Raw genomic sequence first — 22,637 nt, 5'->3', positions numbered from 1 at the left:
GTGCCCACTTATTTTCCCATCCACCGTAAACTGAAGATCTTATGAATGAAGTGTCTCCAACACTACTAATGTACTAAAGCACTAAATCCTTTTTCATTATTGATGTTGCCGATATTGGATGGCCAACTTTATGGCCTCTTACGTTAACCCAATAAACCATTGCACATAGATGCAAAAGTAAAGATATTGTCTCAACTTCACCTGCAAATCTTTTGGGGTTGTCTATTGTATCCAGTATCTGATGTGGTCTCCTCAACATAAATTTGGGTCCACTTTGTCGAGCACCTCCACTCCATTGGCCAAAAGCAGAATTTTCAGGTGGTCAACCATTTTGATCCTATCCCTATTTCCTTTCCAATATGTCGGTCCATGGCCTCCCCTTTTGCCACAATGAAGATACTCTCAAGGTGGAGGAGTAACACCTCATTCTATCTCCAACCTGATGGGATGAACAACAATTTCTCCTTCTGGAAATTTTCCCCCTCCCCCTTCCCTCTTCTATTCTCCACTCTGGCCTCTTGCCTCTTCTCCTCACCTGCCTGTCACCTCCCCCGGTACTCCTTCCTTTTCTGTCATGGTTCTCTCTCTTCCGATCAGATTCCTTCTCCAGCCCTTTATCTTTCTCACCCACCTGGCTTCACCTATCTCCTTCTAGCTAGTCCTCCTTCCCCTTCCCCTTCCCCCACCTTGTTACTGTGGCATCTTCCCTCTTCTTTTCAGTCCTGAGGAAGGGTCTCAGCCTGAAATGTTGAAAATGTTCACTTCCATACTGAGTTCCTTTGGCAATTTAGTTGTTGCTCTGATTAAAGCATTTATTTAAGGGCCTCCTACTGTCACCCCAATTACACTCAACTAAGCACATCTGCACATTCAGGGCTTTTTTACACTTCTTTAGAATTTTATTCACATGTGCCTTTCATGTTAGGCTTTCGTCCATCCACACACCTGGAAACTTCACCACTGACTCTTGTCGAAGAGATTTACCACATAGATTGAGATTAATTAAGGGTTAATGTTCCTTTTAGAAAAAAACAAATAGCTTTAGTCTTTACAACAGAAAATTTAAACCCCCACCGATGTCCCCACTCTTCTGCTGCACTTTCCTAACTATATAATTTATATATTCTTACCGCTCTTACACGCTGCACCATTATTAGCATAAAATGATTTGGAAATGGCTGGGCCAACATTTAAGAAAATATCATTAATCATAATACTAAATAGGAGTGGGCTACACACACTCCTCTGTGGAGTCCCATTCTCCATCCCATATTCCTTAGAGAATGTTGTTACCAGCCTAATTTGTATCTTACCATCACATAAAAAATCTTGAATCCAATTGAGCATTCTCCCACCTATTCCCATTGTTTCCAGTTTAAGCAGCAGCCCTTGTATCCATAACACATCATAAGCTTTCTCCACATCAAAGAAAACTGCTACCACTCATTCTTTATTAAGTTGGTAATCCAAGCTCCGAGTATCAGATTCCAAACTTAACACTGAGTCGATGGTCCTTCTCCCTTTACAAAATCCAGATGGTCCTCATTCCCCTCCCCCTAATAACAGCTAATTTTCCTTGAATTTCCTCAAAATAAGAAAGCCTTGCTATAGCCATTCATTCCTTTATCTTACATACATAGGGAAGTTAGCGAAATGGATCTATAACTGGAAGGTTCTAATAGATTCTTACCAGATTTCAATATAGTGATTGCAACCACTGATTTCCAGGAAGCAGGAAGTTGCCCTTCAACCCATATTGTATTAAAGAATTTCAAAACCAACAGCAGTCTCAAATCCGATAACCATGTAAACATAACAAATATCATCCTTTCCAGGTAACAAGCACCAGGCGAGAGGTGATTTTGCCGCGATGGTCACTCCTCTCTCCATGGCGCTAAGGCTATGAAGACTGCCCTGGCTGCCCTGCTCCGTGTCCACTAATGTGACGAACTGATAAGTGAGGCTTTGGGCCTACTCTGGGCTGCTCTGGGGTTCAGATCGGAGGACCCAATCAGGTTCGGAACATGGTTGTTCGCTTCAATTGTTTGCCCATCGGGTGTTGGTCTCTTATTTTTATTTTTTTCTTTAATTGGGTTCTGTCATGTTCCTTGCTTTGTGGCTACCTGTATGCAATCAAATCTTAAGATTGTATAATTTGTACATCCTTTGATAATAAAAGTACTTTGAATCTTGAATCTTAATCTTAAGATCAAACAATGTAAATTCAACACCCAAGCAGGAACTGGAATATTTTTCTTTCTCAGCAATCTGAGGATTGCTTGCCAGACCTGTTTCTCCATAAGACCACTCTTCTTTACTTAAATTGGATGAACTATATACTCTGACATATGTTTTTTTGCTAATTATTCTGCTTTTTCAGAGTCAGTAACTGCAACATTCTCCCCTCCGTACAAAACTGGTAATGCATCAGGTTTCCTAATTCTTCCCATTTTCTGTATCATACCCCAAATTTCCTCTGGATCTCTTTCCCAATGTTAAGCTACAAAACATGTAACTAAGTCCTATTTACAAGTTTCTGTCATCATGGATGACTGGAGATATCTCAGTGGTTGGTCATCATCGGGCAGGTAGCTTGGGATGGTCAATTCTGCAGTATCATTAATTTTACTAAATCTTTCATTCCCATAGGCATTGTCACAAAAACTCAGTATTCATCAGGTGGGACCCTTGTCTCATGCTTGTGGATTTTTCAGAGTTGCTCTGAATAAGTATTGAGGTTTATTCAGGGCAGATATAATGAAATGTTAAAATTTAGTTTTGGAGGCTGACATTTATTTTCCTTCTCTAGATGCCCAAGGACTGAGGATGACTTCCGTTAAACAGAAGAGATTCTGCAGATCCCAGAAAACAAGAGTAACACACTTGATTTTGGAGGAAATCAGCATCTCATCTGTGGAGAGAAATAAAGAGTCGATGGTTAAGGGTCTTGGCCTGAAACATTGACTCTTTATTCCTCTCCATAGGGTATGAATTCTCAGGTGTTTTTAATATGTCAATAATATTTGAGTAATCTTGTAAGTGTGAGATTGAGCATTCTTGTTCATTTAACAAAAGTTAACAAATTTCATGACATATGCTAGTGATATTAAACCTGATTCTGATTAAATAATTAATTATGGGTTACTTGTAAAAATACATCGAAGTATACTTGAAATTAGACCTTCATTCTTGGTGTCCCATACCTTCCTTTGAATTAATTTAATATTTTGAAGTTACAAATCATAACAACTTTCACTCCAGTTGGGTGGTTTCTGAGATAGCTAAATGTGTGAACTGTAGACAAGTGATCGGTGGGGATGCTGCACTTCTTCAAGGAGGCATTGAGAACGTCCTTGAACTTTGTTCTCTCGCCATTTGATGATTATGACAGAACTAGGTACAGTGTTTCTGTTTTGAGAATCTGGTGTGGATGCAACTGACACAGCCAGTCCAAAGTAGTATATCTACAGCTTAGGTACTTGGAATGTTATCCTGGAAAAGGTCGTTGATGTTGGATGACTTGACCTTCCAGTTCATTTGGTGGACTTTGCAGGAACACCATTTGCAGTATTTTTCTGCTCCCTTGAAATGTATGTTGCAAATAGTATGAGTCTCAGAAGCATATAGTGATCTTCGATGCCTGATAGTCACATTTTCAATGCAAAATCTATAGATTATGATTTGATAATATCATATAAACCAAATTACTTCCTAAGTAAAACAAAACAGTAATTAATTCCCTCAGTGCTGATGATACAACAGAATTGTAAGACAGAAACTGGAAGGAATTTGCGAAGTGCTAACATCCCAAGAAATTCATTGACAAAGGGATTCCTTGCAGACAAGAATGGCTTGCTTCCCCTCCCCCTCCGTGGGTGCTAAAGTGACTAATGAGGCTGATATTTTGTATCAGGTGGAAATGCTTGATGCAGAGAGTGAGTGAGTGAGTAATGTTCCCTGCAATTTTTGCTGCAACGTCTGTGTGCCCTTGATTCATGGATTAATAGTTCTCAATGCCATTCTAACACATTGAATCATTGTGATTCAGGGTTTCATGAGTCCTTGGGGGAAGTTATATCGTTTCAAGTAGGCCTTTAACAGATGAAATCTTTTCCTCTATTCACCTAATAACATTTTGCTCCGACAATGCTCAGAAGAGAGTGTCTGTTTTAGGAGTGCTGGGAAAATGGCCTGCCCTTTGGAGTTGACTGAATGTAATTAGGATCTCGGTGAGGCCTTGACATTAGCTAGCTTATCCTGCCAGTGGATTTGGAGGATTTTGCAGAGGTAGTAAGCTTTGCGCCAGATTTGAAGTCTTGATCTTCAAAATATTTTCCAACTGTTCTGCCACAATGAAGGTGACAATGAAATCACTGATATCTCCCTACATGACAGCTATTGAACTATGGGAAATGGTCAAATTTTTCCAGCATTTCCTTGTGGACTTTTTTTACAGTGACAATGACTTTATAAAACTTAATAAATTTATTGTGTTGCTTGAATTTCCAGCATTTGCAGATTTCCTCATGTTTGCCTTTTAAATTTATCATAATTATGTTGTTCAATTGAAATTATTAATACTTTATGTATGTTAAATATGAAGTACAGTCTGGGGTGGCACAGTAGTGTAGTAGTTAGCACAACACTTTACAGTTCCCATTGTTGCTTGTAAGGAGTTGGTACGTTCTTGCTGTGACTGCATGGCTTTCCTCTGTGTGCTCTAGTTTCCTCCCACGGTCCAAACATATACTGGTTGGTAAGTTAATTGGTCATTATAAATTGTCCCATGATTAGGCTAAGATTACAACAGGGGATTGCTGCACGACATAACTCGAAGGGCTGGAAGGACCTGGTTCATGCTCTATCTCTAAAAATTAAAAAAAATGTGTAATTGAATGAGTTAACAACCATTTGGAGCAACAGTTAGGTGCAGCTTGCTGACTGAAATTGGAGATGATCTTGGAGATGTCACAGATTGTAAAGTTTCTATTTTGTCATGTGAATTAGCTCCAGTGAGGAGCTCCATGGAGGCAAAGTGCAGCATTACAATGAGAAAGATTGAGGTAATGACTCAGTCTTACCCAATGTCAGTCTACAGTGTGATTGGATCTGTTATGGATAAGATTATGTCTTGCATGCCATTATCAAACAGATGAAAGATGCAGATCAATTTAAGCTGAATGCCCCTATTTGAGCAGGGTGCTTCACAATATCTTGATTGATACATTCAAAGGCTTTTGTGAAGTGATAAAAGATCATGTGTCCTGTTGATATTTCAGGCCAAAACCCCTCGGCAGGGCTCATAAGGAATGATTGAACTTGCTGGGATTCTATTCTCAAGAAAAGAGAAGACTGAGATACAGCCTCATGGAAAACTATGACATTGTGGAAAGATTTGAGAGTGTATATATCTGAAAATGTTGCTTTCTATTTCTCCTTATAACATTATTTAATACTCCCATAACAGCACAGGAGGCCATTCAACCAATTGAGTCTATGTCAACTCTCAGAGTAATCTCAGCAATCTCAGCAATTTTTCGTTAATCTGATCTCTCACACAAACTCATTAACACGTTCTCACCTTGATCTAGTTTTAGGATCAATTATCTTAGATGAAAAGCCAAAATTTTAATGTTGATTCTCACAATTTGAAAACATTGAAGTTGTTACCATAGCATTGCAATGTGCCATATGAAGTTAGTTATGATAGGTACAAACTGGCCAATAATATCAAGTGTAGTTAACCTAGAAATAAGCCTATGTCCATCCATAAAGTGAGCAGGATAGGAAAGATTCCATTATAAGTTCAATCATTCTCATGAATGTATCCTGACCATCTGGATTTGCATAATTTCATTCATCAGTTTGATAAAAAAATGATCTTACTGTTGAATAATATTTCAGAATATTCCAAAGTAATAATCATGCATGTACTGAAAACAAGAAATCAAAACTTTATTTATTGATTGATACAAAAGCTGAAAATAGTAATCTTATTCATCTAATGCATTTCAGTTTCTATTATATAAAGAGAAAAAAAATAGGTACAGGACATAAGATTTAAGCCTAAAGTATCGTACAGATAAAGACTTCTTGCTCTTTTTAAAGAAATTTACTCACAGTTGCTAACTTTACCCAATGCTTTCAAACCTGTGCAGATATACATTGTACATATTATTTTATTAACAGCAGTGAGTTATGTTGAGAAGTGCATATATAATTATAACATCTGAAAATGCCAATTAACAAAATGATAGTTGTACAAAAACATGTGTTTTACTTTAGAAATGAATGCTATTTTGATGTATTAAGCAAAGGAAGCTCTCAGATGTATTCATGACAATTAGTGTAGCAATACTAATAGCATGGAATTAATCAGTACTACATTAAGTTCAAGCCAATGATCCTAGCTGCATAACACAAAATGAGCTGGTGCGAGATGGTTACCTGAGACCTATCACTTTCCCCAAAGTGGTTATATTGCTCCCTTCTCATTCATCATCCCATCAGAGATACTAATTTCACCCCAGTCTAGTACCAACAAAGAATAGGTTATCAAAATGAGCAATATTATGACACAATAAAACTGTATCGTTCTGAACAGCATCTGTAACATTTCTTCTTTTCAATGTCTTCATAGCAAGGTAAATATTATGTAACTGGGCATTTTCTTTTTGGAAATGAAAAATAGCCATTCCCTGGATGTAAAATACAGAATAGCAATATCAACTTATTTTCCCCTATCAACAAAGCTAAATTATTTTCCCTTCACAATCCTTCTCAATATCTACTTTATTTTTCTCTACCATCTATTCTTCTTTCATTGAATTATAAGAATTTTGTTCTATAGAACCATAGATTTAATGTTTATATATTTTTGGCCAAATAATGTCTCTTTATGGAACAGTGGGAACTACAAAGGTGGGAAAATCATGACTAAAGGAGAAACCATTGAAGATCCTTTGGTGCATTGCTGCTAGCTATTTGATCTAAACTGGTCTGTTACTATTTTGCTTGCCTGGATATTGCATCTGTTGTGTTTAACTTAATAACTGAGCAACTGACTTGTAATTGGAATAAGCTCGTTCTGATCTTCTCTAACCAAGTTCATCTGTACAGTGAATTATTTTAAAATCCAAGATCACAAATGTTGTGCTTGGTCTTAAATTGGCATGCAATGCCATAGAAAATCAATTATTTCCTTTAAACTGAACAAATCTATCACTAATACAATAAAATCTGCAGATGCTAGAAATGCAAAGCAGCACAGACAAAATGCTGGAGGAACTCAGCAGGCCAGGCAGTACCCATGGAGAAGAGCAAAAGACTGATGTATCAGGCCGTCACCCTTCATCAGGATTCTATATCAATATAGCCCTTACTATTCACAAACCAAAATATTGAAAATGTCTTCGAGAGAAAAATAAACAAGATAGGTTTGAATGTATCAAAAAACAAATATTGTCAATCTTATTTTTATAGAACTTGATGCACCATCAATGACTCTCGGAGACGTAAGGTGAAATATAGGCTTTTATTGGCTGGAAGAAAGAACAAGCAGCAATTGACCACCACACTACATCCTGGAGACTGAGGCCGGGGCTGTGTCTCCAATCACCTTTATACTGGGGTCCGTGGGAGGAGCCACAGGAACAATCAGCAGGGGGACGCCGTCCAGACAGGTATATGTAATTCACCACAGAACCAGATAGACCAAACCCAATGGCATTAGATCCTAAGGAAAGAGAAACTTTTGTATGGGACTGTTTATCAATTTGTGCATTGGAATTGATTGGGAAAAATAATTAAGGCCATTCAATTGCATAAGCAAATTCATTCCCAGGCAGGAGATTCAGTGCTGAATATTGTTATCTCTCTCACTGTAGGAGAAAGCCAATCCCCTGACAAAGGTCATTATAAATGTTAACAAAACTAAATGATCATATAACATAGTTAAGAAAACATTTCAGTGAATGGAACAAAAGAATGCAACAGTAATCTGTCAGTAGCTGCAGGTCATATTCATAGGCGGATTTGCCAACAAGAAGTTGTATTATGTTGAGCTTACAGACCTCTGATATCTATGACTGAACAGTCATTTGATGGCCCATTTATGGGAAAAAAAATTAAGGAAGTGGCTTTGTGAAGACCACCTTGCTGTGCATTTGTGCCAAAAATTGAACATAGAAAATTTTTTGAATTGAATATTACAGTAATGTAACCAAATTTATTAAGCTGAAACTGTAAAGTTCATATCATTTAAACCAAAAGCTCATTCTTTCCACTAGAGGGCAGCTTTGAGACATTATAGAAGCTATCTGCTTGAAGAAATGCCTGCATATTTAATGAGAATTATTTTGGCAGGTTAACCACATATTTTATTTTTATTTGAGATTGTCATCATTAGACAACAAATAGACAATAGACAATAGGTGCAGGAGTAGGCCATTCGGCTCTTTGAGCCAGCACGCCATTCACTGTGATCATGGCTGATCATCCACAATCAGTACCCCATTCCTGCCTTCTCCTTGACTCCGCTATTCTTAAGAGCTCTAAATAACTTTTTCTTGAAAGCATCCAGAGAATTGACCTCCACTGCCTTCTGAGGCAGAGCATTTCACAGATCCACAACTCTCTGGGTGAAAAAGTTTTTCCTGAACCTCGTTTTAAATGGACTACCCCTTATTCTTAAACTGTGGCGTCTGGTTCTGGACTCCCCAACATTGGGAACAATTGCTGCCTCTAGCATGTCCAATCCCTTAATAAACGTGGCAAAATTTTTCTAAATCTTTATTTGTTAAAATATTACTTCATTATTCACAATTTTATTTTATGCTTTATCATCTAATTTGATTTTAATGTAGATGGCATATAGTGTACAGCAAAGTAATTTTTATTTGCACAAAATTCAACAAATTTCAAGTAATTTATACATATGATACTTGATAAAGTTGCTTCAGTAACACGGTATAATTTTGCTACTTTTATATGAACTGGTGAATCTTTATAGAGTTGGTATAATTGTAAAGATAGTGGTTTTAAATAAATGCCAGATCAAACAACGTAAGGAATTCTTTAATAGTGTCTCAGTGGTAAGAACTGATAGATTTGTTACAGGTATTCTGAATTATTTTGCTATTTAAGAGTGCATGCACAGAAAAGATAGCTGAGTCAAGGATGTGTACTTTGCACTTTGTCGCTGCACCTTATACGTAACCACTTCCTCATATCAGCTAAATTTAACTTTACAAATTAAAAATGCAATTAGATGTAATTTAACTCAAAAAACTAGCGAACTAATTTTGTTCGTCGACAAAATTATGGGAAAAATTAAGAATGCACTGTTGAGAGATTAGAAAAAAGAGGAACTTAGCGGGTCAGGAAATATCTGTGGAAATGAATAAACAGTCAAGTTTTTGGCAGAGACCCTTCTTCAGGATTAGAAAGATGCCAATAAAGGAAAGTGGGGGAGGATGATGAGGACAAGCTAGAAGGTGATAGGTGAAGTCAGGTGGGTGAACTCATGGTCTCCTCTCCTCTCCTATCAGTTTCCTTCTTCTCCAGACTTCTGCTTTTCCCACCTATCACCTCCCAGCTTCTTAGTTTAACCCCCCCCAACAAACTTGTCTTCACCAAACACTTCCAGCTTGCCCTCCTTCCCCAACCCCCACCTCCTTATTCTAAACACATTACCTCTTCCTTTCCTGTCCTGAAGAAGGATCTTAACCTGAAATGCCGATCAATTATTCATTTCCATAGATGCAACCTGATCTGCTGAGTTCCTCCAGCATTTTTTGTGTGTTGTTCTGGATTTCTAGCATCTGCTGAATCTTGTGTTTATCAAATTGAAAAATGCAGATAATGACTTCCACAGAACAAGTCAAATTGGCCTTATCTGTAAATGTAATCAATACACTAGATGTATTTACCTGATAAGTTATTTAACTTTGGTGAAATCTGAGAAGTACCAATGATACAAACAGGTACTGATACTATTAAATATGTAATGATTTAATTGTGATGCATCTTATTTATTTTAAACTCAGTAAAAGTACAGCCTGTCCAATGGCTAATTGCTGTTAACTGAACCATCTTACAAGGTAGTAGTGGCAGGGGACAACAGTTATATTTCAAATGCCCGACTGTGCTCATAATATTCATTACATTATCACCTCTCACAATTTTTAGAGGTCTCTGGTGCAAGGCTGGATTGGAATAATCTTCTCACTTTGGTTTGTTGAAAGCATCTGGAAACTCTTTTCTCTGGTACTCGATTGGTGATTGCAGTGCTAAAATAAAATTCAACATATTATGGAAGGACTTTGATACTTTAAGACATAAAATTGGTTGGCATTAGTACAAAAATAACTTTGATTCTTAATTCCATTCATATTAGAATTTCTAACATCTTTACAGTGATAACCAATCTGACATCCCTCGTTGTGAGTTACTTTTAGCTTTCTTTGCATGGAAAAAAGATTAGTATTCTTATTAGAACATAGGGCGGTAGAGCATAGGAACAGGACCTTTGACCCACAATGTTGTGCCAAACCAATTATTAATTAAATGGCTAACTGAACTAACCTCTTTGCCTGCACATATCCTTCCATTTTCCTCACATTCATGTACCTAACTAAGTATCTATTAAAAGCCCCTAATACTTCTGCCTGTTCCTACACCCCAGGCAGTGCATTCCGGGCACTTACTGTGTTTAAAAACACAGATGCCCCTCACATCTCCTTTGAAATTACCCCTTCTCACCTTACATGGATGTCTCTGGTATTGGACATTTCAACCCTGAGAGAAAGTTATTGTTTGTCTACTTATCTATGCCTCTCGTAATCACATAGCCTCAATCAAATTTCACCTGACCCTCCATCGCAACAGAGAAAACAACCCAAGTTTGTCCAGCCTCTAAACATAGCATACACACTGTAATCCTGACAGCATTCTGGTATATATGATCTGCACCTTCTCCAATGCCTGGACATCCTTCCTATAATGGGGCATCCAGAACTGTCTGCAATACTCCAGACTGGTCTAACCAGAATTTTATAAAGCTGCAACATAACTTACTGACTTTTGAACTCGACTAACAAAGGCAAGCATGCCATATGCCTTCCTAACTACCCTAACAACCTCTGTAGTCACTTTCAGAAAGTTATGAACATGGACTCGCAAGTTCCCTCTGCTCATCAATACTTGACCTTAACAGTATACTGACTTGTTACATTTGACCTTCCAAGGTGCAAGACTTCCTATTTGGCTGGGTTAATCTCCATCTGCCATTTCTCCACCCATATCTGCAACTGATCTGTATCTCACTGTATTCTTGGCCAGTCTTCTACGCTACCCACAACACTACCAACCTTCATATCATCTGTAAGCTTACTAACCCACCCACCTACATTTTCATCCATATCATTTATAGACATCACAAATAGCAGAGGTCTCATTACAGGTTCCTGCAGAACACAGGTAGTCACAGACCTCCTGCTAGAATAAGTCCCTTCGACCACTACCCCATGTTTTCTATGATCAAGCCAGTCCTGAATCCAAGCAGCCAATTCACCATGGATCCCATGTATCTTAATCTTCTGGATCAGCCTCCCATGAAGGACCTCGTCAAACACCCTCAGTTCTACCTTCATCAATCACCCTCATAACTTCATCAAAAAACTCAACCAAGTTAATAAGACTTGCCCTGCAGAGAGCCATTCTGACTCTGCCTAATTAGGCCATGGTTTTCCAAATGCTCATTAATCCTATCCTTAAGATCTCTCTCCAGTAACTTTGCCACCACTGATGTGAGGATCTCTGTTCTATAGTTTCCAGGATTATTCCTGATTCCTTTCTTGAAAAATGAAACATTAGCTACTTACCAGTCAGCCAGGACCTCACCAATGACTAGAGAGGATGTGATGGTATTGGTTAAGACCCAAGAAATCTGTTATAATGCCTCTCTCAATAATGTAGAGTATATCCCATCAGGCCCTGTGGGACCTACCCACCTTAATGCTCTTTAAGAGACCCTACACTACCTCCTCCTTTTCCTCAAAATGGCATCACGTGTTGATACGCTGGCACTGATTTTCACTACGCCTTCTCCTTGGTAAATACTGATGTGAAATACTCATTACGGATCTCACCAATATCCTTCACATCCAAGCAAATGTTCCCCTCTATCCTTGAGTGGTACTACTTTCTCCCTAGTTATCCTTTTGCTCTTGAGGTATTTATAGAATATCTTGGGATTCTCTTTAATCATACTCGTCAAGGACTTTTCATGGCCTCTCCTGGCTTTTCTAATTCCCTTCTTGAGTTCTTTTCTGGCTCCTTCATAATCCTCAAGGACTCTAATTGATTCTAGCTTCTTAAGCTTTACATATTTCTTGACTAACTTCATCACCTCCACTTAATGTCCAGGGATCTCTTGTCTTGCCGTCCTTGTTCTTTTTTCTGACTCTAACATACCTGTCTTGTACTCTGAGCAGTTGGTCTTTAAACACCCTCCACATGTCGAATGTAGACTTGCACATAAACATCTTTTCCCAATGAACTCTCCGTAGTTCCTTTCTAATGCTTTTGAAACTTACGCTGCTCCAATTTAATACAGTACTCTCCTAGAAGGTCCATACTTATCCTTATCTATAGCTATCTTAACACTTAAGGAGTTGTGCTCACTGTTGCATAACTGCTCACTCACTCATTTGCAGTGCAACATCCGCCTCTTTTACCTTCCTTTCTATCTTTTCTAAAACATCGAAATCCTGGGACATTAAGCACCTATTACTGTCTCCCCCCTCAACAAAGTCTCTGTAATGACCACAACAACACATTCCAATATAACACTCAAATATATAACAATATAAAACTCAAAGTACTCTTCTGGACACTATTTTGTCAAGGTACTATTGTAGTAATAATTATTGATTTAATCACTTTGGAACTTGGTTCAAGTTTTGAAATAAGCCTTCCATAAATTGTAGCTCTTAATCTTGTCAAAGACAGTTTTGTGCAGCTTGAGGACCAAACATTCAAATGGAAAATCTTGGTTTTCCCTGTATCCTGTAGAGTTTTGGCTCCACAGTTTGTATATTGATATCTTTTGCCTCTATTTCCTTGAAGCAAACCTGATGCCACTGGTGGGGGAAGCACTCAGGCAAGCCACAGCCCATCGAGAGCCCATCTCTGGTATTGGGAATGTGTGATCTGACCTGTCTTTCTTAATCTTGGACCAAACCAGAATAACAAGGGTTATGATGAGGTTTGTGGTGTTATAAAGTTCTAGCGCAAAGTCTGGCCCTCACCAAACCAATTCATCCTACGGTTTCAAAGAAGAATGAGATTGATTGTAGCTTGCAGTTAGGATGACACCACCAGTCCATTGCTACTATATTTGCTGTCCCATTCCTCAAAACAGTCAGGTAAGTCTCTTAAATGCTGCTTGTGAAAGTTGCATAAAGACTGAGATCTTTAATTGCAGGATTCACGTTACACCTTAACAGATCCTATTAATGTGTCCTTGTAGCTACTGGCATTTGACGCAGCTGGTGTGATGTGCTAAAGTGGGCTAAAGAGACCAGTACAGGCTGATGAAGAATAACACACTTTGGAGGAATGTTCTCTGGAGTGTGAAAACATAAGGGTTAGCTCCATGTATTCCTACAGGAGATTTCTAGGAAAGTCTGTGAAAGGACATGAGTGTAATAAATGACTGCCTTATCTTCAGGGAAATGCTCTTGCCCACTCTGTAATTTTCTGTTGGCTGAAAGAAAAGAGGGCAAGGTTTTCCCTTTTGAAGATGGAGTTTGATCTCCTAATATAGCTCTAACCATATTCTTGCTCAATGGCAATTCAATGCAAACTCTTTACCTTTACATTAGATAGTTTGTATTCTCTGAACTTATTACTGCTTTTAACTTCAGATTCAACTATTTCTCTGAATTTCTTTATGCAGGAGGTGTAAGTAGTGTTAAATGAATATATTCTTGTACTTTACAGCAAGCTGGGGCTTGGATTGTAGATGTATTTTGGGAAAACTGTTAAGACATATTGTGTCCGTAGTGTTATCTGTGTTTTCATTCTTGCCCATTTGTTGGATTCCACTTCACTTTGCAGCTCGTCCTGTTTACATTACCACTTACATTACCACTACAATTTGCATTTAGCATAGCCTTAGCTTTTTAAATCTTTGATGCACCCCAAATACTGAATTGCTTGACTAATTTTTATCCCCTTATTTCATGTGAGTATCAATTCTACCATTTTCCAACTTCCTATTTTGTATTTAGGTACTTTATAGACATGAGGTAGTGAGACTGAGAAAGTGAAGAGGAGAGATTGAATGAGAAAATAAATTAAATGGAGAATAAAACTGTATGGATAAATAGAAAAGTGTGTCTCAGTGAGTACCATGACCATAGAAACAGGAGCTGAAATTAGTAAGTGATTGAAACTTAATAAGAATTCTAATTCTTAGAAGTTAAAGAATGAGTGTCAATCCTCCTCCTTCAGTCTTTCTAATCAGTTATACTGCTTTTCTTTATTGCTTGTTATTTAGTGAGCTATTTGTAAAGAGCTAGGTCCTACTGGAACTGTTGTGCTACTCGTAACCTCCAACTGCATCATGCCTGTTCACGCCTGGACTGGATGCAGAGGTCCAAGTATTCTTTTCTCAGCAGTAAGACCTGAAAGATGCAATGATTGATGTACTGGTGAATTCTCACCCCCAGAATACCTCTGACATTTCATGGGGATTACAAATAAAGTCTCAGAGTTAGAAAGCAAGAAACCAGGCCCTTCAGCTTGCACTGACCATCAAGTATCCTTTTATACTAATATTACATAACCAATTTTATTCTCCCCTCAATCCCTTTAACATCCTTTAGATTGTAGCTCTAACATTTATACAGGGGCGATTTATAGTTGCCAATTACCCTATCGACCTGCAGAGACCCATATCATCACTGAGAATGTGTGGACTCTGCACTGAGATCTGATTGCCGAAGCGGCAGCTCTAATAGCAGTACAATCGTTTCGCCGAATGTTCAAGAAAAAAAGATTTAAAAATAAATACTAAATGTTAAAAATACTGCACATTAAAAAACAGCTAAAATTAAAAACCAGGCACAGAATCTATGAATTAGTTCTTTAGTGTAAATACATGGGAATTTCAGTTAGATTGAACTCGACTCTGGATTCCATGTGAATCATGTGCCTGCCACACAAGACCAACCAAAAACATTTATGTAAAGAAAAATAGCGGCTTAGTTTTTTGTGAGGATTTGGATCCAAAGAAACTTAATTAAATTCAAACAAATAAATAGCAAGTGAGACAAAGAATAAGGAGAACACAAGGTTTGCATACCAGTCAGCAAGTTCTTTTGAAGGTCAAGTGCTTTGTTGATATCACAAACCCACGCTTCATAGATTTCTTTGTTTGGTGCCTGTAAGATCAACCGCTCAGAGGTTCCAGTGGATGTCAGAGCAAATTTACAGAATTCATTGTTCACATTGTTGTCAATGTTCAGGTTATTCATCTGAAATGGATAGGAGAAAAGAATTGCTAAAGATGTATAAATGTGATGATTATAGAATTTTACTGTGCAGAAGGAAGCATATTTTGTTTGTATCAACATTTGGAAACAACTGCCCAATACAGTAATTCCACTTCTGTAATCTTTAAAGCAGTGTAATTTTCTCCCTTCAAAGGATTTGGCCAAATTTCCCTTTGGAAAGCTTTGATTGAATATTTTTCCAGGTTCCATTCAGTGAACTTCTTCTAAATCCTTTCTGTGGATATTTTTGTTCTCATCTTCCCTCTGGATTGTCAATTTTTTATGTACGTTGTGGAACCGAACTTCATCTGCAGATTGTAGTATATTTCATCATAGTGATAATACTGCGTCATTTGAGCCTTGAGGAGTTACCTGAATAGTCATGTATTATGATATGCCCCCGACCAAGCAGGCTTCCGGGTTTAGGTACTCTGACTCCGGAATGTGGATAGCTGACAAGGCCTCCTTAAAGACTCAGGCCTGCCCTGCTAATAGGCATCCATGTTTTGCCACCAGGATTTTAGTATTTAAAGAGCACTGGAACTGAGGTTTGGTGCCTCATTCGGCAGCTCTATTTTGGAGCCTCACCTAGTGCCTAATTTAGAACCCTATCCTTGTTTTCTCAATTCTAGACTTGGATACTTCAGCACTTTGATCCTCACCATCAAGGTCAAGGATTACACCTACAGCTGGACCTCCTACAATTTGCCTACCGACTCCACTGATCGACAGACGACGCAATAGCCACTGCTCTACATACCACCCTTATACATCTGGAGAAGAAGGATGCTTCTGTGAGAATGCTGTTCTTGGACTACAGTTCAGCATTCAACACCATAATTCCCTCAGGCTCGACAAGAAGCTCAGAGACCTCGGCCTTCACCCTGCCTTGTGTAGCTGGATCCTGGACTTCCTGTCAGATCGCTGGCAGGAGGTAACAGTGGGCTCCCTCACCTCCAAACCTCTGACTCTCAATACAGGAGCCCCTCAGGGCTGTGGACTGAGTCCCCTCCTTTACTCCCTGTATACCCATGACTGTATCACCATCCACAGCTCCAATCTGCTAATTAAATTTACCGATGACACTACATTGATTGGCCTTATCTCAAACAATAATGAGGTGGCCTACAGGGAAGAGGTCATCTCTCTGACACAGTGGTGTCAAGAAAACAGCCTCTCCCTTAAAGTTGCAAAATTAAAGGAGCTGGTTGTGGACTACAGGAGGAAATAGAGACAGGCTAACCCCTATTGACATCAATAGATCTGTGGTTGAGAGGGTGATCAGCTTTAAGTTCCTCAGCATGCACATTACCAAGGACCTCACGTGGTCTGTACACACCAGCTGTGTAGTGAAAAAGGCACAACAGTGCCTCTTTCCCCTCAGACGGTTGAGGAGGTTTTGTATGGACCCCAAAATTTTAAGAACTTTCTACAGGAGCACAGTTGAGAGCATCCTGACTGGCTGCATCATTGCCTGGTATGGGAACTGTACTTCCCTCAATTGCATGACTGCAGAGAGTGGTGCAGACAGCCCAGCGCATCTGTAGTTGTGGATTTCCCGTGGTTCAGGACATTTACAAGGATGGGTGTGTAAAAAGGGCCCATAGGATCATTGGGGATGCAAGTCATCCGAACCACAATCTATTTCAGCTGCTACCATCCGGGAAGTGGCACCACAGCATAAAAGCCAGGACAAGCAGGCTCCGGGGCAGCTTCTTCCACCAGGCCATCAGACTGATGAACTCACACTGACTTGAGTGCACTCTATATTACATTGACTGTTTATTATAAATTACTATGATTGCACATGGCACATTTAGATGGAGACATAACATAAAGATTTTTACTCCTCATGTTTGGGAAGGATGTAAGAAATAAAGCCAATTCAATTCAATTCCCTGCCTAGGTCTCTCGTCACACCATGAGAGAGGACAGTTCTGTTATTATATAGGCTATACAATCTCATGGATTGATTTGCCGAAAAATTGGATCACCTAATAATCACGTAGTAATTGGGATGTAATGTTAAAATTGTACAAGGGATTGGTAAGGCCAAATTTGGAATATTGTGTACAGTTCTGGTCACCGAATTATAGGAAAGATATCAATAAATTAGGGAGAGTGGTTTACTAGGATGTTACCTGGGTTTCAGCACTTAAGTTACAGAGAAAGGTTGAACAAGTTAGGTCTCTATTCATTGGAGCGTAGAAGGTTGAGGGGGGATTTGATCGAGGTATTTAAAATTTTGAGAGGGATGGATAGAGTTGACGTGAATAGGCTGTTTCCATTGAGAGTAGGGGAGATTCAAACGAGAGGACATGATTTGAGAGTTAGGGGGCAAAAGTTTAAGGGAAACACGAGGGGGTATTTCTTTACTCAGAGAGTGATAGCTGTGTGGAATGAGCTTCCTGTAGAAGTAGTAGAGGCCAGTTCAGTTGTGTCATTTAAGGTAAAATTGGATAGGTATATGGACAGGAGGGTTATGGGCTGAGTGCGGGTAGGTGGGACTAGGTGAGATTAAGAGTTTGGCACGGACTAGGAGGGCCGAGATGACCTGTTTCCGTGCTGTGATTGTTATATAGTTATATGGTTATATGGTAGCACCAAGTGTTGAGCATCACATGATCCAATGTTTTAAACAGAGTGTGAAACATAAACTGTGGGATTTATTATTAGATTGCATTCCCTGTAGTTTTTCTTCTGGGATCTAATAGAGGACTCTCGTAAAGTGTAGAGAGGCTAAGTGCCTGGATGCTACTTAAGGGGACCATTAACATGAATGGCCTGTGCAATCTATCAGCCCCTCCCATAATAATATGTGTATTAGAGGGAGCTTCCTAACACTGGGAACCTGAAATTTGGATTTGGGTGGTTAAGTAGATGAATCATTTCAAGATTCACCAGTCAGGGATTGGAGGAACAATCTTCAGTCAGATGAGGGGAAGTCAGTATGGGTTCTGCTTACCCTCCACTACTTCCCATCCCATCCCCTCTTTGTCTCTTTCCTTCAAGTCATTTGTCACCACCTTATTTCCTCCACATGCTCACATTGATGGAGGCACTGCTAGATGTGACATGCAGCATCCCATGAGGTCTAAAAAGCTTACTGTGCTATTAGTTCTTTCAAGTGCCTCTCCTTGTATTTCTGGAATTAAATACTTTAATGTTAGCTGAGTTGGCTGGTCACAACTGGAATACCTTTGGACTACAACAATTGCTCTCTGTATCTCAAGGCCAGATAGTATTAGAAAAGCCATACAATTTGATAAGGTTAGGCTTTATTGCAGTGAAATCCACAATGACAAGTCTGCTGTTCCTTATTATTAGCTTCTGGTCTGCTTCTGCTTGGTATCTGAAGGTTAGCTTTTTCTGCTGAGATCTATCCAGCCAAATTAGGGGGAAAATTACTAGAGAAAAAGACTTTTCTAATTTTATTCACATTTAAGCAGTTATATAATAGGCAATACTCAATTGTCTTAATGTTGATTAATAAGCTGTTCTTATAATTAACAATTAAAAATTGTAACTGGTCTAAAGTGAAATGATATCTTTAATTTAATGTAACCTACTGCTAGTTTTACATTTCAATTAGGTGCAATACTAATTTGAAGCTTTATTATTTTAAAGTGGTTTTATTTATTGTATTTAGTATTATAAAATAGTTTAATTATATAAATAATACCCTGCTAAATCAGGAAATGTACCAAAATTGGGAGAATAGTCCTACAGACCAGTCAAACAAGATTCTGTTATAATCAATGTGTCAAACTTTTTTACCACCATCACTGGGTATGTCCTGTTCCACTGGCTTTGTGGCCAAGTTTGCAGATGATATGAAGATAGATGGAGGGGCAAGTAGTATTGAAGAAGCAGGGGGTCTGCAGAAGACTGAGACAGATTAGGAGAATGGGCAAAGAAGTGGCAGATGGAATATGGTGTAGAGAGTGTATGGTTATGCACTTTGGTAGAAGGAATAAAGGTGTAGACTATTTTCTAAATGGGGAGAAATTCCAAAAATCAATGGCGCAAAGGTTCTTCGGAGTCCTCGTGCAGGATTCCCTAAAGGTTGACTTGCAGTTTGAGTTGGTGGGAAGGAAGGCAAATGTAGTGTTAGCATTCACTTTGAGAGGATTAGAATATAAAAGCAAAGATGTACTGCTGCATCCTTATAAGGCATTGGTCAGACTGCACTTGATGTATTGTGAACTGTTTTGGGCCTCCTCTTTAAGGAGGAATGTGCTAGCATTAGAGAGGATCCAAAGGAGGTTCACAGGCGTGATTCTGGAATTAAAAGGTTAACATATTAGGAATAACACACACTGAATGCCAGAGGAACTCCGCAGGCCGGGCAGCATCTTTGGAAAAGTGTATAGTCGATATTTCAGGCTGAGACATCGACTGTACTCTTTTCCACAGATGCTGCCTGGCCTGTTGAGCTCCTCCAGAATTTTGTGTGTGTTTCTTGGATTTCCATTATCTGCAGATTTTTTCTTGTTTGTAATGTATTAGGAGTGTTTGATGTCTCTGGACCTGTATTTGTTGGAGTTTAGAAAAATAAGGAGATATCTCTTTGAAACCTATCAAATATTGAAAGTCCTAGATAGAGTGTATGTGGGAAGGATGTTTCCTATAGTGGGGGAGTCAATGACCAGATGGCACAGATTTAGAATATAGGGATAGTCATTTAGAACAGGGTTGAGGAAGACCTGAGTGAATTTATGGAATTCATTGCCACAGACAGCTGCGGAGGCCAAGTTATTGGGTATATTTAAACCAGAGGTTGATAGGTTCTTGATTAGTCAAGGCATCAAAAGTTACAGGGAGAAGGTAGGAGAATGGGGTTGAGAGGGAAAATAAATCAGCCATAATGGAATGGCAGAACAGAGTGTATGGGATGAATGGCTTAATTCTGCTCCTATTGGCTTTATAATGGTATAAAACATCATTTACCTTAGCTCTGGTTATATGAAAGAAAGCTGAGAATTCTACTACGATGAGAGTGCCACACTGTCCCACTGTTACATGAATGTAGAATAGTCCCCTAATGTGATACGATGGACTTTGCCCTCAAATCTACCTTGCACTTTATTGTCTACCTGCACTCCACTTCCTCTGGAACTGTAACACTCCATTCTGATTCTATTATTGTTTTCCATTGTACCTCAATGCACTGTTGCAATGAAATGATCTTTATAGATGGCATGCAAATCAAATTTTTTCACAGCACTTCGTTACATGTGACAAAACTACATCAATTTACCAATGATCTTGTCTTTAATGCTACTTGTTGTAGATGGAGGCAAAAGGCAATGAATCATGTCACAGTGAAAGTTTGGCTTGTATCAGAGAGTTGTGGAGGCCGGGTTCTCTATTTCTTATACTGTAGGTCCATAATTTTATCAGCAGCTCTATCATGTCAAATTCCTTCAGTAAGCACCATCTTAGAGACTTCACTCAGGAGATGCTGGTCAGAAATGTCACTGAGCATTTAAGCTGGGTCCTGGAGTGTTATCCTTCCATCACATGTACACAAACAATTCCAGGTATTGAGTGAGTTCCGTATCAGGTAAAGCACATTCCCATCCACTGCCACCAGACTCTTTACCCATTTCTACAAGTTCCTCAAGATCCACAAACCTCACTGTCCAGGTAGGCCCATTGCCTCTGCCTGCTCCTGCCCCGCAGAACTCATCTCCGCATACCTCGACTACATTCTAGCCCCCTTGGTTCAATCGCTTCTCACCTACGTCACATGTTCTTGATCTTCCAACAACTTCCACCATGGATGTCCAGTCCCTATACACTTCATCAAGAAGGCCTTAAAACTCTCCACTTCTTTTTCAGGAAAAGACCCAACTAGTTCCACTCTACCACCACCCTTATCAGTCTGGCAGAACTGGGCCTCACCCTCAACAGTTCCTCCTTTGGCTCCTCCCACTGTTTCCAAACTTATAGCCCCAGCTATGCCTGCCTTTTCATTGACTACATAAAACAGTTCATGTTCCAGGCCTTGCCCAGTAATGCTCTCCAACTCTTCTTCCACTACATTGACGACTACATTGGTGCTGCTTCATGCACCCATGCTGACCTCATCAATTTCATCAATTTGCCTCTAATTTCCACCCTGCCCTTAAATTCACTTGGTCCATTTCTGACACCCTTCTCCCCTGTCTCGATCTCTCTGCCTCCATCTCTGGCGACAAACTATCTACTGACATATTTTTTAAACTTACTGATTCCCATCACTATCTTGACTGTACAAAGACTGTGCCAAAGTGCTAGGCACATATTGTAGCTAGGGTCTCTAAGACTTTTGCACAGTACTTTAGAAATTTTATTTATTGCACTATACTGCTGCCACAAAACAAAACAAATTTCATGAAATATATGAGTGATGATAAACCTGATTCTGACACGTGTCCATATTGTGGACTGAAAGTGGTAAGGGGACAGGGAGAAGAGAGTGGGGAGGGTTGGACAACCACCAAAAGGATATTCTATAATGATCAATAAGCCAATAGTTCGGAATCAAATGACTTTGACTGGTGTCACAAGGCTGGGTGTGTCTGCACTTACACCACTACCCACCCCTGGCATTCCTCCTCTGCCACCTGTCCAACACCCCTCCTGCGGTGCTCCATCCTCACCATTCCCAAAGTTCTTTGCTTCCGCCACATTTACAAACTCACTCTCTGCTCCACGTTGACAAATACAGTACTGTTCAAAAACCTTAGGCACCCTGGTTATACATATATGTGCATAAGACTTTTGCACAGTACTGTACCTCTTCCCACCCTATCTCCTAGTCCCTTTCCTCAGTTCCTTTGTCTCCACTGCATCTGCTCCCAGGATGAGACTTTCCTTTCCAGAACATCAGAGATATCGTCCTCCTTCAAAGAACGAGGTTTTCCTTCCTCAATCATCACCCATATCTCCTGTACTTCCTGCACATCCATGCTCACCCAATTTTCCTGCTGCCTTAATGGGAGTAGAGTTCTTCTTATCCTCACCTACTACCCCAACAGCCTCCGCATCCAACACATCATTCTGCACAATTTCTGCCACCTTCAATGGGAT

General features: G+C 39.3%; 1 protein-coding gene across 1 annotated transcript in view; it reads right to left on the bottom strand.

Annotated features, from left to right (window-relative positions):
- Positions 1-3,047: 3,047 nt before the first annotated feature.
- The window catches only part of LOC132392548 (kalirin-like), a 44,493-nt gene continuing 24,903 nt past the window's right edge, over positions 3,048-22,637 (bottom strand). Inside the window, exons 10-11 of the mRNA XM_059966564.1 lie at positions 15,371-15,542; positions 3,048-10,289 (exon numbers count right to left, since the gene is read on the bottom strand). Of these exons, the coding sequence (XP_059822547.1) occupies positions 10,225-10,289; positions 15,371-15,542 (237 nt within the window). The 3' untranslated portion in view covers positions 3,048-10,224. The remainder of the gene's footprint in view (positions 10,290-15,370; positions 15,543-22,637) is intronic.

This window comes from Hypanus sabinus, chromosome 4, assembly GCF_030144855.1.
Source record: "Hypanus sabinus isolate sHypSab1 chromosome 4, sHypSab1.hap1, whole genome shotgun sequence".
In the NCBI taxonomy this organism is placed as follows: domain Eukaryota; kingdom Metazoa; phylum Chordata; class Chondrichthyes; order Myliobatiformes; family Dasyatidae; genus Hypanus; species Hypanus sabinus.
This window is presented reverse-complemented; position numbering and strand designations above follow the sequence as displayed.